At 37.5% G+C, this 17535-nt stretch overlaps 2 protein-coding genes across 5 annotated transcripts in view; both read right to left on the bottom strand.

The window, feature by feature from the left end:
- Positions 1-1042: 1042 nt before the first annotated feature.
- LOC143846251 (profilin) lies at positions 1043-4392 on the bottom strand. Its single transcript, XM_077354682.1, has 3 exons — positions 4156-4392; positions 2516-2653; positions 1043-1454 (listed from the first exon to the last, which is right to left on the bottom strand). The coding sequence occupies exons 1-3, from the start codon at positions 4276-4278 to the stop codon at positions 1320-1322; spliced, it is 396 nt and encodes a 131-aa protein (XP_077210797.1). The 5' UTR covers positions 4279-4392; the 3' UTR covers positions 1043-1319.
- A 6631-nt stretch (positions 4393-11023) lies between these two features.
- Positions 11024-17535, bottom strand: part of LOC143846248 (glucan endo-1,3-beta-glucosidase 13-like) — a 58164-nt gene continuing 51652 nt past the window's right edge. For 2 of the 4 annotated variants that reach the window (XM_077354678.1, XM_077354677.1), the window contains 3 exons: positions 14955-16226; positions 12109-12139; positions 11024-11838 (listed from right to left, as the gene is read on the bottom strand). In XM_077354678.1, the coding sequence (XP_077210793.1) occupies positions 11688-11838; positions 12109-12139; positions 14955-16226 (1454 nt within the window). In that variant the 3' untranslated portion in view covers positions 11024-11687. Of the gene's footprint in view, positions 11839-12108; positions 12140-14678; positions 14751-14954; positions 16227-17120; positions 17370-17535 lie in introns of those variants that run through there. The other 2 variants (XM_077354680.1, XM_077354679.1) reach the window with 2 other exon arrangements.

Here is a 17535-nt window from a genome sequence, read left to right as displayed (position 1 = left end):
TTCTCAGAGACGAGGTTGGGCCTGTCAAATGGGGTTTCTGAGGCGCTATTTGGTTCGAGGACTCTACAAGAGCGTTGCTGCAGAGAAATTCAACTTACTGATAGCAGTGTCTTGGACAGACTCATTGGTAGAGGGGGACTCCCGCAATGTTATTAAGTGGATGGGCAGGAGCCGATCCCACCCTTGGAGATTCGCCTCGTCGATCGATGAGATTCAGGATTGGGTACAGAGTTTCCCGATTCACTTCCAACACGTCTGGAGATTGGCAAGCAGAGGATCAGATCATCTCAGTCGCTCTGAGCTCCCTCCTTAATCACTTTAGTTTGTTACTCCCCTTCACTTTGTTGTTTTGTTTGATGATGTTGTTTCGCTCTGACCATCTCGGCCGCGGGCTTTTCTCTTTCCGGAATGAATAAAATTTCCTTCATGTCAAAAAAACAAAAATAAAAAAGCGTACAAGCTTTTCTAGGTTTTTGTTATTAGTTCACAGTAAAGGCATGTATTGCTCAAAGAGGGCTCAAATTTGAAAGTGGGTTTTACAATTAGAAATAATATAATCACAACTAGTTACTCAAATCCCAAATAATTACGAGAAATATACATAGTCGATGAAAATTAACATAAACCATAAAAAATTCATAAGAAAATTAACTTAAACCATAAAAAATCATAAAATTATAATTAGGGGAAAACTATACAGCAACGTCGATGAAAATTAAAATTAACCACAAAACAATTCATAAAATCGAATTGTCAATTTGAATATATTTTATTTGCTAGGAAAATAATTAAATTATAAGAAATGCATTAAGACAGAAGAAGAAGAGTATTGAATTATACAGAGCATCAAAAATATTTAGGGGCTGGAATTATGTTAGCTTCAATGACATTTCACTTAGTAAGAAAAGAGTTCGGACAGTAAATCCCTTTCAAGATGAACAATGAATAATTTTCTGCAGGATTCAAATCGAAATCAAAGGGCTGGGATAGTAAATCTAAGGATTTCAACAACAATAGTACTCAGTAAGAAAAGAACAACATGAGAAGGGCAATCTACAATCAATTAAAAACCCAAAACTCCTTACAGATTTGCATTATTCAAGTCATAATCCCTTCCATAGAAGAAAATACATAGATGACAACAATTAATTGGAAAGGGATCATACAACCTTACAAGTAACCAACAAATACCTTGTCCTCACACAGTCCCCTATGTCCAGAAATACATTATTAGCTGCAACCATTCTAATGCAAACTTGTGTCAACAATTACAACCCAACTAAAAAGATTAAAAACAACCCCAAAAACACAAACCAAATCTAAAGGCCCTGATCAATGAGATAATCACCAAGCCTCTCAACAATCATGTTGCACTGACCAGGAGTCAATGGCTCTTCATAGATGCCAATGACCATGGCCTGACTAGTTTTCTTGATTGTAACACCACCAGAGCCCTGGAAACAAGTGACGAGTCAAACAACAAACCAAGATATAACCAAATAAGAGAAATCATAACTCACAGACTATGTTTGGAAACCATGAAAAATTATTTCATGGAATATTCGTAGGCCCAAATGTGTGAGAGGGGTAGCTAAGGAAGGAGAGATCGAGAATTGAGTTTGGCACGAGTGGAGACAACATAAAAAATCCCTAAAAACTTGTGAAAAAAATTACTAATTTAGAATTGGTTTTTTTGTTTTCCTAGTTTTTAGGAGCTTTTCAAGCTCCCCTCACTCCCTCCATCTCCAGCCCATCTCACACAATGGGCCCCACAAATATTCCGTGGAATATTTTTTCACTGTGGCCAAATATGGCCATAATGTTTTATCAGTAATGCAAAGAACACCAAAAACAAAACAAAAATCATAGTTATTTAAAGGAAAGAGAAGGCTCTTTTAAGCTGAGAAAGTGGGCTTTTTGAAATGTAAATATAGAGAAATAAAAAATGGAAACAGATTTTAAGAATAGCTCATAACATATAAATTGGAAGAATAAATGTATCCTTCCGATCTTTTACAATTATTATGTGCAATTCTTTCATCAGAAGAAAATCTATTATTCTGCTCTACTTGGACCAAAGCTACTGCAAGTCTGACCCCATGGGCTGGATGTAATACTTGAAAGAGAACTTATAAGCAATGTCCTGCAGAAGAATTTAATGTTGTTCTAGACTAGTTGGATCAAATAATTTTTTCCAGAAGATGTGCACTATATTTTCTACCAATGGAGATTGAATTGATTCAATGTGTAATCAATTTTCGCATAACTTACATACCTTAATGCAGGAAATCATTGGACAATTACATAGTGAATTTTTCTTGAGCAATTCAAATTTTGGAATGCCAATTTTAGAGTGTGAAGTTATTATTATCTAAGTTCACGCTTGAATATCCAAGCAATTATTGCTCGATAAATGTTACAAATTAAAATGACTGCAGGTTCATTAGATTTTGGCAAAGAGCAAAAATCAGAGAGTAAAACTATGGAATTAATGGATAGGATATGGGGTCATCACCTTCTTCCCTCGAATGACAGCCCCTGATTCGCCTTGAATCACCATATACTTTGTGGATCCCAGGTATAATCCAGTTGGTGCAAGCGATCCAGGCTCATTAAAGTCATTAACAATGGCATTTATCTCCTCAGGTTTAAACTACACATTGATATAAAAACAGTGAAGACATGAAATCCATGCACAAAAGAGAGAATTTTGCATGCATCTACAAAGGTACATAAAAACACAAATTCATAGATAGATAAATATGAACTGACGAATACATGTTCAACTGATTTGTAAGAATAACAATTTCAAAAGAAAAATAGCAAGTTGCGGTGATATGAAATATTTTGATTATGGTCATAAGAAAGACCAATGGAGCTACATCACGTGCTCTTTGATCTACTTGGAGACATTTCTGTGGCTAGAATGACATAAGTACCAAACATTGGTGACCCAAAAAAGTCAGAATCATCCAAACAGTATAAATTTGAAATCTTATTTCACATCACCAAATATGTTACTCGCAAACTGAATAAAGAGAAAGATAGTAGATTACGCATAATTTATACAATCTCATGAAATTTCAACAAACGACAGAAACCCCTTTGTTCTATTTAAGTAATAAGCCCAAATTGCAAACAGCGTGTAAACTTAGAAATATTGAGAAGTTGTAACATAAGACTGTGAGAGAATGTAATCAGATCAAGGCAATGAGTCTTCAAAATCTCAGCATTTTGTCTCGACATCGGCACAACAAAATATAAGTTAGGCGTAGGCCAACAATATTCTCGCAGACCCAACTACAGAGATAACATAATATGGCTAATCCAAATGTACAATAATTTCATGCCTTCCAATCTAGTTGCTAATTTAGAAACTGACCACTGCTTTGATGCAAATTGGTCTTGGTTTGTGTCATGACCCAGCTGAAATACATAAGATGTAGCTTCACCGCGAAAGATTAATAATGATGATGATGATGTGATGATTTATTCAAAAAAAAAAAAAAAAAAAAGAAGAAGAAAAGAAGATGATGTGATGATGATAAAAAAATAAAAACTCAGACAAACTCATAAGGTCCAACATAATATTGACAAAAAAGTGATACATATTAAATCCCAATATCCATACAAATCATTTGCTGCATAAGTCTCTAGGCCTAAGATAGGAATCCATTAAAACAACGCATTCTCAGAAAATCCTCTTAAAAATACACAAATGAATCATAAAGAAGAAAATGTCAAATCCGAACATTCAAATCTAAGTCCCCAAAATAAACAGGACTTAGATCCGAAATTTTCTGGAAATGATACTGAAACAACAAACCCATATCAAATGCCCAGATTTAAAAAGCACAAACCAATCACATAGAGAACAAAGCATCACAAATCAAATGAAACCAAACCAAATTAAATGGGTGTTCAATCATTACACAATAGATCTAATCAATCACCAAATCCTTAACAGATTCAACAAGAAAACCCACAAACCCAATTCAGAAATAATATCCCATCAGAAAACATGTAAAAAACACATATACAATCAAAACAAAACAAAACAAACCCAAAAAAGAATCTCATCAGATCCTTCTATATAATCAATCGAACCAATCAAAGAAAACCCATTTAAGAAGTAAAATCGAAAAGTAAACGGACCTGAGGGAAGGAAGCGCTTTGAGCCCAGACACTACCGTCGAGTCCCATAATCGCAGCGGCCGAGAGATGCTGGCCGTCGATGTCGCACATCAGATGATCGTCGACGTACGTTTGCCACGACATTTTCTCCTTTCTCTGTGTTTCTTGCGGGAGAGGATTTTTTCAATGGGGCGAAAGAGAGTATAGCGTTGAAGCTCCGAAGATGTGAAAAACAGGAAACGAGGATAAATACAGAGGAGGGTATATGTTAAACAGATTCTCGCTCCAACCCCCATTTCATGAAATGCCCCTCGTGTATGCTCTAGAACTGAATTACGAATCACTCCCTCACTTTATGTTCAATTACAAAAAAAGCCCTTTTGAGAAAGGTGCTCAAAGATTAATTTAGAGCGCGATCCTTGGCGCAGCGGTAAGGCTGCTCCATTGTGACTTGGTGGTCACAGGTTCGAGTCACAGAAACAGCCTCCCTGCAGAGCAAGGGTAAGGTTGCGTACATCTAGCCCTTTCCAGATCTTGCAATGGCGAGAGCCTCATGCATTGGGCCGCCTTTTTTTTTTTCTTGCTCAAAGATTAATTTCTTGTGACCTCCAGAATTTATGCAGGCAGCCAGGAATCACTTTTCATGATAGTGTCTCCGAATGGTGAGAGGGGTAGGGCGGGTGGGAGGAGGGGGCACGATTGAGTTGAGAATGAGAAGTGGCTAAAAAATCAGGAAAAAGTCGATCATAATTTGAGTGGAGTTTTTCATCCCTTTGGTCTTTTAGGCTTCTCTTGCCCTCTCCTCACTCAGTCCCTCCCTCTCGTATCTATCCCTCTCCCAGTATCCCTAACCGTTGAGTAGGCTCAAGGGAAAAAAACCAGCGTAGCCAAACATGCCCTAAGAGTTTGTTTTTCCTTGGTCTTTCCCTCCTAAAGGATAGTAGTGCCTACATAATTTCTCCTAAGAATCACATCCAAGACCCCGTTGATTTTGAATTTTGAAACTTGATTTTGAGTCCTAAACTGATTATTTAACTCAAAATTAGGCCTATATCAATGAGCGACGTCAAATTGCTTTCGGTTCCCTTCGGATATCAGGGAGCTTTATATCAATAACCAACTTTTTTTGGTAGATAAGCAATATTGAACCTCGAACCGGTGGGATAACAAAACCTTGACCAATTAACTCAATCCCTATCAATAACCAACTTCGTGCTCCATGCTTTCTCAAATAAAAACAAAGGAGAGATGTCGGAGAGAAACTTATTGGAAAAAAAAAATGTCATGGGTGCTCTTATCGTGAGTTCTCCTTCACGTCTTGTACCATTGGGCTCTTATAGTGACCAACTCACTTCTTTCCTTCACGTCTGGTTGTTGGAAATTGTAAATTAAAATCAATGTTTATTGCTTTGTAAAAAGATTGTGGTGTTCTACGATAGTGATCATGTATTGAAAATGGAAGTCCTTATATGTTTTCTAGGGTCCTCAATGTTTAGGCTGCTAGATTATGAAAGACTCACGGGGAGTACAGCAAAGTGTTTAAGTGTTTAATGTAATTATCTATTTTAGGAGCATTTGGTGTCTATAAGTAAGAAGTCACTCGCTTAAAGATTGTAAGCTTCAAGGGAGAAGAAGTGTAGAGATTCTAACGAAAAGGGGAAAATAACACCAAGTCTCTTGTAAGTAATTTTGATATATAAAAGCTTATATTTTGGTGTTTCATTTGTGTTTTTTAATGGAGCTCATCACGGGCCTAAATATGTATAAATTCGTGTTCAACAGTTAGTTTTGAACTCAAAATTAATTCTCAAAATCCAAAACAATCAAGGCCTTACGTAATGTCGGTGGAATTTTTCTTATTTTAGCTCCCCTTGAGTGGTAATTTAGTCAGATAAGGTTGGCACACTTCATAATTTCCCGCAGTACTTGTTGACTTCACCTGTCCCTTACAAGGGGCGTTTTTTTTATAGCTACCACGTTGGACGACCGTGGTTTCTGAAAAATATAAGCGTATTTAGGTTAATCTCCTCAAAACCAGGGGCATTTTTTCATAACTTAATCACACATAAACTGATTTTAAATACCCCTCTCTGTCCTCCAAAGCCCAAATTTCAAAAATGTTAGGCACCTTTTGACCAAAAAGATAACAAAAGCTGAAGAAAATATCACACTACTCTTTTTTATTTACATTATTTATTTAATTTATTTCCGAGACCTTGAAGTCTCTTGCAGACTCTGAAAAAGTGGTATGCCGTTGGATCAAATATCAAGGGTAGTAATGCTAGCAAGGTACTCGAGACGGTCGGGCACCATATACAAATTCTTTATTTCTTTAGGGAGATGATATTTTCACTTCCCCTGCGTTACCTCCATGCTCCCCTTATAACATGATTTTTTTCTTTGATGATTAAGTTGGGGTTAGGCAAGACCCCCACCAGATATATTAAAAGAAAAGGACAAATACATTATTTGACATCAAAAAGCGTTACAGTTGCCCACTTTTTACGTCAAATCACGCTATAAGGGGAGCGTGCGCCTAATGCAGAGAGTGAAAATATCATCGCCCTTTCTTTATTCATTATTTATTAGTAGCCTGATCGGGGCCATCGCTTTCAAGTGACTCAGTCGTTTTAACTGCATGGATATTCCAGTTGGGCATATAAGGAAACTACAACGTATGGTGCAATGAAAATCTTCTCCACTTGCCCCAAGGCTTTTCTAATAGTTACCTCGTAGAGCAGTGGTGTAAGTAGTCAATAGGGAGGGGTATAAGCCTTGTAGCTACTTGGAACTTAGTTCGTAAAAGAGTGGTAATTAAGTAGTGTTTGGTTCTCAACCTCGTAAGAGTGGTGGTAGGGGTTTCTTTACCAATATAGAGAAAGAAAAGAGATGAGAGAGAAGATACATCATTTCCAAGAAATTCGAGCAAAGTACTATTTTTTGGTTTTCTGCTTGGTTTCGGTAGGATGAGACAAGTACGTTACGTGGACAAAGACAAGCGAAGACATCCCAATGAGTCTTCTTGGATTTTAAAACTAAATAGGCAACATGAGTTGGAACCCAAAAACCCAGCAAAATCCTAGCTTTTGTGCAACCAAGTAGAGTAATGAATTAATTTGGGAAAAGATATATGCAAAATCCTAGCTTTTGTGCAACCAAGTAGAGTAATGAATTAATTTGGGAAAAGATAAATGCAAAATCCTAGCTTTTGTGCAACCAAGTAGAGTAATGAATTAATTTGGGAAAAGATAAATGCGCCCCTTTTCATAACCAGGACACCCAGCCAGTGTCTCAATGACTGCAGAGGGGCTGATGTGCTGATGTACTTTGCGTTCGAATGATTCAACGGATTTAATTTCCACGTACACTGCAGTTGGATGTCCCTGGTGATGAAAAGGAGCGCATTTATCATTTCCCATTAATTTTCTCAATATCTAAACCTTTGAATAAGGAAAATGATAAATGCCACCCTGTTTTTTACATGGGAAAGCTACCTGCAGTGTGCGTGGCAATCAGGCCAATCAGGCCCATTGAAACCCTCTCCCATAAAGTAGATCAGCCCCTGTGCAGTCAAAGATACACTAGAGGCAACTGGCCTAAGTAAAGAAAAGGGGCCCATATATCACTTCTTATATGAATAAATCATATAACAAGGAAAATGATACCTGCACTCCTTGTCTTAGCAATGGCACTTGTCACTCTGATAAACATATATTTTGAATGTTTCTTGGTAGTTCCCCCTCATATGACACTTACATGCAATGTGTGACAATATTCCTACGAAAATACAAACTATTGTTTTACATGATGAACATTAAGGGGCCTTTTGGATACGCGGATTTTAGAATTCAGGTTTTTAGGTTGAAAACAGTGTAAAAGAGGGTTCATGATCAAGTTGATGTATGCTGTCCTGACAACGTTTTTTGGATTTTAAATGAGAAATTCAGGTTTTTAGAAATCTCTCCCGCATCCTGAGATTTCTAAAACCTGGAAATTGGGGATGATCTGCTACTTTCTTGTTGACGGAAAGATGGGCTAGAAGTAAAAAACGACGGCTGGTCCCCATCTTCTCTCTTTCTTCTCTCGTCTCCCAACTACAATTTTAAAGAAATCCAGGATTCTAAAATCCGCGTATCCAAACGGTGTAAAAGAGGATACGCGGATTTTAGAATTCAGGTTTTTAGTTTGAAAACAGTGTAAAAGAGGGTTCATGATCAAGCAGCTGTACATTGCCCTGACAATGTTTTTTGGATTTAAGTGAGAAATTCAGGTTTTAAAAACTTCTCCTACATCCTGAGATTTCTAAAACCTTGAAATATGAGAGGATCTGCTACTCTCTTGCTGTCGGAAAGAAGGGCGAGAAGTTAAAAACGACGGTTGGTCAGCTTCTTCTCTGGTCTCTTGGCTACAACTTTGAAGAAATCTCAGATTATAAAATCCGCATATCCAAACATCCCCTAAAACTTTCAACGGACCTGGACTACTCGAGGATCCAAAGGGACATAAACATAAGTTGTGGCTCTATCGGAGTGTGCGGGCTGGTGGGATATAGACACAAGTTGTGGGTTTGTGAGTGTCATGGGTTTGATTGGATAGTGGTAAAATATAAAAATACCCTTTATGCTTTCGTACGTACAGGTAAACGAGGGATATTGGGATAATTTTACTACATATGTTATATCATAACATAAAATAAATAAGAGGACACATGCTATATGATCTAAGGTCTCATGAAAACATGAAGGATATTTATGGTATTTTATATAAAATGCCCTTCATGACTTTATGTCTGAATGGACAGTTCACCCCTTTGATGGTCGTCACCGAAAGTAGGATTAGGATATGAGGAATTCTCCCATAAAAACAAACAGGATATGAGGAATTCTCCCATTAGGATTTGACCAATAAAGATTTGAATGGATAGCGACCTAGACTTAGTTGGTTTTGATTAGAATTGGATATTAGACAGCTAGTAAAACTAAAAATAGAGCCAAAGCAAAACGAAAGGGATCTGCCTAGGCAATTTCAGGGAAAGCCATTTAGCATAGGTGGCTGTTCTATCATGCAAAAGCCAGCCGCAAAATGGCTTTCCGCAAAATTGCCTAGCAAATCCTGCAAAAAAATTTGTGTGTTTGAGGTATTTAATAGCTATAAAGAAATTCAATATAATAATAGAGGAATTTAGTTCTGTCATATTTAATAGCTATTAAGAAATTTACATTTATAAGTTATTTAATAGTTAAAAAGGACTTTACATTTATAAGGTTTTAAATAACCTCAGATGTCACCCAAGTTTTTTCAAAGATAGAACAGATAGATACAGGGAGATGATAAAACCAGCCTCTCTCTCTCTCTCTCTCTCTCTAACATGCTTATAAACACTTAATTGTGTTCCTACGTAGCCACATATCAGTCAGTGTCCTTGTTAGTGTGTTGAAAGTTGAAGCATCTCTTGAATGTAGTTAAGGCTAAAAGTATCAACCATTTTCGAAACTCATCTCTTTTTTCTTTTTCTTTTTTATAAATTTCTAAAATTACCATAGGGATTTGAATTTAAATCATTTGAGTCGACCTGCATTTGAAAAAAAAAATCATTTTAAATTTTTTTAAATGATATAAATTCCCTTTTGGCTCTGTTTGATGGCAGCTACAGTGGTACAAGTAGTCAAGAGGGAGGAGACAAGCCTTGGAGTCTCGTAGAATAGTGGTAAGTAGTGTTATGGGATTCAACCATAGAGAGTAGCAGTAGGGTGTCTTACCAACATGGAAAAAGAGAAGAGAGACAGAGACAAAAAGCATCAATCCCAAGAAAATCCAAGCAAAAAACTTGGATTTTGTTGTCTGTTTGCTGAAATTCCACATCACCAAACAAGGAGACATCCCCAGTAGTCTTCAGGGATTTCATTCATTTAATGGCAACCATACGGAGCAAATGTTGATGAAGTAGCACCCAATACCCAAGTAAAACCTCTGTAAAAGGTATTGTTTGGTTATAGGTATTTACCCCATAGAGTAGAGTAGTGGTTTCAATCGTTGGATTTACCTGAATTCACCTCGTAGAATCGTGGTAAGTAGCGTTCGGCTGTCAACTTCATAGAATACTAGTAGAGAGTACCATACCGAGAGAGAGAGAGAGAGAGAGAGAGAGAGAGAGCATCATTCTAAAGAAGTCCAAACAAAAACCACTTTGTTGTGATTTTTGGCTTTGATTTTATTTGGAGGCAAATATGACACATCAACAATTGCAAAGATTACAAAACTTTTGGCAAATCAGCATTGCTACCGAATGTGAAGTATGGCTTCCTATCGATAATTTTTGTATTCAATTGGCAAATCTAGGTGCTGAACATAAGTATGGCCGTTGTTCAGAAGATCCAAACATATTTTTTATAAAAATTAATCTCAACCATTCAACTTTTAAATGACAACTCCTGATGCCTCTAGAGTCTAGACCTATTTCTAAGCACCAATTTAACCTTAACTCAAACTTCAACTTGTGAGTCTCAAACCCTTGAATCTAAAAAATGGGATGCTAATTTGCATGAAGATAAGGGGAACAAAGTCTAGAATGAGATAAATGAACTCTCTCAGAGAATAGAGAACAAGGAACATTAGAAGAAACACTAAGAGCCCAAAATTCGAGTTCTATACCTCCACCTCCAACCAGAAACATGAGGCAAGACACGGCCTCAACTCCCTTTTCCTTCAAGCTTTTCTTAAGCTTTTCACGATTATATTATTAGTGTGCTAGTTCAAGGCCTGCTGTTTTCTTGTTTGCATTACTGAGAGAAAGCAAGGTCTTATATGTACACTCCCCCCATAGATAGACCAGTAAGTTTACCAAATGCTATTGACCCACACATAAGGTATCAAATAATAATGATCTCACTAAGCAAATCAAAACACATTTAGGATATCAAATAAACTGTGCATAACATCCGCACATACCTGGCAGAATTTTTGCATGGATTCCATCTTCCCTGTATCAATATGTTTCCTCTACAAAACTATTTGAGACAGAGAGAAAAAGAGCTAACAGTGATGCAGATAGGTTAGCCCAGAAGGAACCTTTGGCAATTTTTTATTTTCTCCCTCCATGAAGGTCTATGTTTGTTTGGTGTATTCTGTTTCGTCTCTTTGCTCTTTCCCTCCTTGTCCTGACCATCTCGGTCACAGGTTTTCCCCTCTTGGTAAAATTATCTATGATTCAAAAACAAAGGGAGTGAGCAGAAGGCTTGCTTGTGAAAAAAGAATTAACAATAACTACCCTTATATGCAATAAATACAACAAAAAACGGCACTGTGTACAATAGGTCTTGTCCCTAGAGAAATTATATGATGTTGGTTGGAGTTTCTAGGATTGCATGTGCACATTTATGCCAAGATCAGGGAGGAATGACAAAATTCTACCATCAAATTGGTTGATCTCCTCTAAACTCTATACGCGTACAAAAATAGGAACCGATCTCCATAAATACAGAATAAACATCATAGCACGACGTTTATTTAACCACCCCCCCTCATCCTTCTGGGCAATGACTCCTTGACGAGCTTCAAACAGGGCTTGCTAGGCAATTGCTGGGATTTAGAGTCGAAAGCGAAAGCATAAGCATAAGAAGGCTCCCTAACATCCATATAGAGATACCATACTCTACAGTGGATGATGCTTCGGGCAAGCTAGTACTATTGGTGCCGGTACTATTCCTGTGCAGATAAAAGGAAATATTTATCAAAGAATTAAATACGTAGCAAGCAACAGAATGCATCAAAACAATGTATTGATGCACAGTGTATAAACCATCTCTATAGGTCAATCAGTAATCAGTTGCCTGCTCAGGTAAGAGATGGCCCATTGATTGGACTGAAGATGGATTAGACACCGAGTCTCAGTATATAGTATATTGCATGGAAATGGTAATATCTCATAGATGATAAACTAAGCAGATGCAAATACTACTTGGATCAAGAACATACCCGGATGTCAGGTACAGGCAGGTATCATAGCCTGCATACGCAATTGGAGTCATAAGTTGCAAATCAATTAGAAAAGAATCTCAAATAGATAAGATAAAATACACACACTGGTTAAAAATATAAAAGGTCAAGTTACAGAAAAACATGTCCACCTAAGCTTAACGATTCAGTTATTTGTTGTAATTCCCATTTTCTCCTCTTGGCAGGAAGCTAAATTTAAGGAAATTGGACCTTAACTAGTACCAATCAATTGATTCAAATAACAGACCATGACACTCAATGTTGATATTTATATAGTTTACCAATTAAAACAGGCCGTTCACTTGGTATAGCCTCTGTGGGTTTACTCCGTTCAGATATACTCATTTACCGTTGCACAAACACCCTTTCTTTAAGTTACTCGCGTTTGAAGAAAGGGTTGTGAGGAGGCAAATCTTGGAAGCTACTAAGGCGGTGGGTATCCGGCTGGTGGAAGAAAGGATCGCGAGCAAAAAAAATCCTAGATTCTTGGATCGGATTCCGGAAGACCTCTTTCTTGATTTGCCGGATTTCCAAATCCAGCACATCATGGAGGAGTTGGAAAAGTGTTCGGCTTAGGCTACTTGTCTAAAAGTACAAACTGAATAACTATCTAGATGGTGATGACAAGTCTGTTTTGATGATTGCCTTGCCTTCCTCCCGATTTGTAGAGATGGGAGCGGGACCTCAAGAAATAAAGGACTTTGGGGAGGCTTCTAAAGGTTCTTCTAGAAGGGGTGGAGGATGCTAGGAGTAGATAATCTTCTAAGAGTTTTGAGAAAGATCGAGTTTTAGGTCTGAGTGGTGTGTAAAATCTGCCCATAGCTTGGTGCAGAAAGGAAGGGTCTCGACACCGCAAATTAGGCAATTTTTACTGGTTTTGTCTCAATTAAAGGCTATTGGGTAATGTAAGGGGTAATAGGTTTTCTTTTGAGCCAAGGAGATCACTCCTGGGCAACTCATACTATGAAAATCTAGTGAGACTACTGGTCCCCATTGTAATTTTGCTAGTATGAATATATTTGTCATTTTAAAAAAAAATAGTTTACCAATTAAAAGTTAAAAATCTGAGCTACAAAACACTTTGACTTTTGTTTTGAGAGAAGTGGGGCATTCAGTTGTGGCCATTCAGTTGTGGGTACTTATCTTGATAGTCATATTCTACCAAATAAAAGTTATAAAATCTAGGCTACGGAACATTTGGCTTTCGTTTTGAGGGAACGGGTGCATTCAGTTGTGGGCATCTGTGAAAGCCAGTTGCCAGCACAAAGTAATGACTAAAGAGAGGGAAGCAATGATAAACAGTTGCCAACACATGCATCGTGGGAAATTTGCAGAGAGTGTTGGTTCACCCCACAAACCTAAAATAAAGAGCAACTAGTTGACCCTTGAACAAAAGACCAGTATTTCACTATTGAGATAAAGAGAAATTCTAGCACAAGACCGTAAAATTAACAAAGGAATGCAAAACCCACAAGCACATTCACATGCTCCTTGGAAATATGGCAGGCAAATAGACTAGCAAGGGAATTTCTATCACAATATATGAAGTAACTCTTGAAAAAACTGTCAATCCACATAATAAGAGACGGGTATGGCCAAAAATTAAACTAATACTCTGACCATGGGAATCAGGGTATAACTATCTAAATAGTTGTTACCAGTAAGAATGGCAGATGAAATAGAATCAAGATAATCTGGACAGTAGGTGTATCATGTGCACTAGATATGCAGTAACATATACCAACAGTTTGGGCCAGTTTTAGAAGTCCAAGTCGAGCTTATCCTAACTGTCAAAAAAGAAACACTATATGCCAATATTTGTTTTTTGTTGCAACTATACAACTTAATGCAAATATCTAGCATGACAAGAGTATTGTTACCACATGTACATCAACAGAATGTAGTGATCCACCAATTATTTTGGTTATTTTGGAGAAGGCACTATTCTGTTATGCGGACATTCAATAAATCATTTCTGTTATTTACAGAAAATGCTCCAGTCATTCAAACTTCAAGTCAATCCATGTAATAAGAGAAGGATCATGGCCAAAAGCTAAACTACTCAGAACTTGAAATCAGGGTATACAGTAATGGCAGATAAAACACAGACAAGATAATTCAGATAGATAATAGGTGTGCTATGTGCTCCAAAGTCACAATGAATGTCAGTAATGTAAATCAATAGAAATTGGGTTAGCTTTAGATATCCACATTGAGCTTAGCCAAACTATCAAAGTTGAAATATTAGATATCCACATGTGAAGTGAATGTCTATAACAAGAGTATCGTCACCATGTGCAGGATCAATAAAATATAGGGATCCACCGCATATTTTGGTAATATTGGAAAGGGCCATTTTTTTTTTGTGGATATTCAAGCAAGTCACTTGTGTTATTTACGGAAGTGCCTCAAATCATTCAAACTTCAAGTCATGCTTATCGAAACTGTGAACAGAGTTCGGGTCAGTTCGAAAAGTCCAAGTCGAGCTTACAAAACATTCAGAGTAGTCTATCTGTGAATGTCTACCATCACAACAGCATTTTCCTTACAAGCAGATCAGCAGAAAGCAGCAATCCTCCCCAAGCATTTTGGCCCTTTTGGAGAAGGAACATCTTTGGGTTCTGGACATTCCAGTAAGTTAATTAGCAGAAGTGCCTACGTGCTTCAGTCATTCAAACTTCAAAATAAGTGCTTCAGTCATTCAAGGAAAAACTGTTGTTGTGGATATTAATGGAAACTTCTTAAATATCATGGATAAAGATTAATTTATATATAGCAAGACAAAACATACGGATCAATACTAAAGAAAAATGGCATGAGCTTACTTGGGTTCTTCATGGTTCTTATGCCTGCACCTCCAAAGCTGCAAGCAATAACAGAAGCCCCATTTTGTTGGAAATAATTATTGAATGCAAACGAAGCGTGAGATTGCAAAGTATCTGGCTGATAACAAGCCTGGCTAGGCTGAATAGCGGAACAATCCACATTTCCGGGCCCACATGCCCAATCTAAGGCATTCTGCAAGTCCAATTCTGAAGCTGTAGGTGAAGCAATGCACCATGTTCCATTTGAACTTGTGATATTCGCCGGTGGAGTCATGTCTACAACCCCTCTCCCACTAAAATCCAGATTATAAACACTAGTTTGGTCAGGATAAAACAAACCCCAATTCCTCTCAGATTCCAACCCAGGCTTTCTATTCTCGTTGAACAATGAAAAGATATACACATCAATCTCTTCTCCAGGCATTGCTGGAGTTCCCATATTGTTAAGGACATGGCGGATTAGATTAGTGTTATAAGTCAAAGCATTATCAGGATTTGCTGCCGTCTCCTTTGCCGAGCCTTTGGTAGGCCACCCTGTCTCAGTAACCATGATTTTAATGGTTCTGAAATTTAAAGCCATCAATGCAAAATAAAGAGCATCCATCTGAGCATCAAACATATTTGTGTAAATCAAACCAGTGTTTGGATCAATAACCTCCAATGACGAGGATGAGAATAGAGAATAATCTAAAGAAACATTAGGGGAGTTTCTATAAGCATAGTAAGGATAAATATTGGCCAAGAATGGAGATTGATTTTCCAAGAGAAATTCCAACATGGGCTTTAAGAAGGAAGCATAGCTGCTATTAAAAGCGCCGGCAGATGGTGGAAATGATCGAGACAAGACTCCAAGTGAATGGGTACTAGAGACTTTAATCTTCTTATGCAGCCCAACTTTTTTTAGGGCAGTGTGGACATTGCGCATGGCAGGGACAACAAGGGCTGTGACACTTGGCGAGCTTTCAGTGACTTCTGCACCAACAGTTATGTATGTAATTTTTGTCGCGGGGTAGTAGGGTAAGATGTTGTTTTTCATCCATGAATCTACATTTGATTGGTATTGGGAGAAGGGCAATAAGTCTGAGTTAGGAACCCCTATCATGAGTTCTATACCAGTGTTGGCAAAGGCCTGTAGAACCTGGATATTGGAGTCATAAATTCTTAGGTATTTGATGGAATGGAGTTGAACCAGTTGAGCGACTTTATCGGGGGGTGGAAGGTCATCGGCATTTCGTCCATAGCAGATTCCAATTGTGCTTCCTCTGCAGAGCTCTGTCAGATAGAGTTCATAACTCAGGTTATGGTCAAAATTGTTGAGTGATTCAAATTGATTGCACAACAACGTATCTCTACCACACACAGAAAGATATAAAAGAAAATAAAACCACAAATAACCAAAATTATTACTTTTATTATCGGCAACGAAATAAAACCAAAAATAAGTAATAGTTTTTTTTTTTTTTTTTGTGAGAAAAAAAACCAGTAGTAATTTAGAAGATAAGCAGCAAATGAATACAATGAGAAGTGCTGAAAAGAGCATGATATGATGGAATTTAACTACAAAAAAAAATCCAGGAATATGATTTTGTTATGAAGAGAAACACTAAACCCAATGCAAAACAACTTTTAAAACACAATACTAAGGAGAATCTGGCAATGCAGAGTTTTTCCATTTTTCCTTTTATTTCAGCCATGTAATGCAAATCATGTTAATTTGATTTATTTGATGAGTGTGACTCGAGGCACAAGAAATGTCGAGGATGTTCCTTATAAAGTTATTACTGCAGGGTCAATCTATCCAGAAAAAGCCTTGCCAGAGAGATAAACGCACAGCAGCAAGGTAAAAAGTGTAAAATAAGGTGATTTCACCCCATTATCAAAACATGGTCCTGCGGATATCAATAGCCCATTGGTGTGGATCATAGGTTTAGTAGCAACTGGAAGTTGGTGATTAGCCAATGACTTAAGAGTAGAGGCTTGACAACAAAAGAAAATAAAATAAAAAGATTAACTAACAAGCTAACATGAGAGAGAGAGAGAGAGAGAGAGAGAGAGAGAGAGAGAGAGAGAGAGATGGAAGGAGCATTACTACTTACAAACAAGATATAAGAGAGGTTACAGCAGGAGATAAGAAACTAAGAAAGATTAAGATAGAAGGGAGATTACATAAGAGTATGAGGAGAGATTACATAACAGTAAACAAATTAAACACTTGCAGAGAGTATGCCTTAAGTAAAGCTTGGCAATGGACCACACAAAACAAATTATATAAAAGATAGGGGTTACATAAAAGAAAAGGGGGCTACAGAAACATGGAAGGCTAAATGGTGAAAGCTTAAGGGGAAAGTTACATGGAAGGTAAGGATGAAAGCTTAAGGGCTAAGTAACATTCAGGCTTAAGGGTGCTTAAGAGTGAAGGGGGCTACAGAAACATGGAAGGCTAAATGGTGAAAGCTTAAGGGGAAAGTTACATGGAAGGTAAGGATGAAAGCTTAAGGGCTAAGTAACATTCAGGCTTAAGGGTGCTTAAGAGTGAAGGGGTGCTTAAGGGTGAAAGATTGAGGCTAAGACTTAAGAGGGA

This window comes from Tasmannia lanceolata, unplaced genomic scaffold, assembly GCF_043159265.1.
Source record: "Tasmannia lanceolata isolate RefF3 unplaced genomic scaffold, GAP_Taslan_0.1 ptg000015l, whole genome shotgun sequence".
Lineage (NCBI taxonomy): Eukaryota > Viridiplantae > Streptophyta > Magnoliopsida > Canellales > Winteraceae > Tasmannia > Tasmannia lanceolata.
The sequence above is the reverse complement of the archived record's forward strand: the minus strand, read 5'-3'. Positions and strand labels throughout refer to the sequence as shown.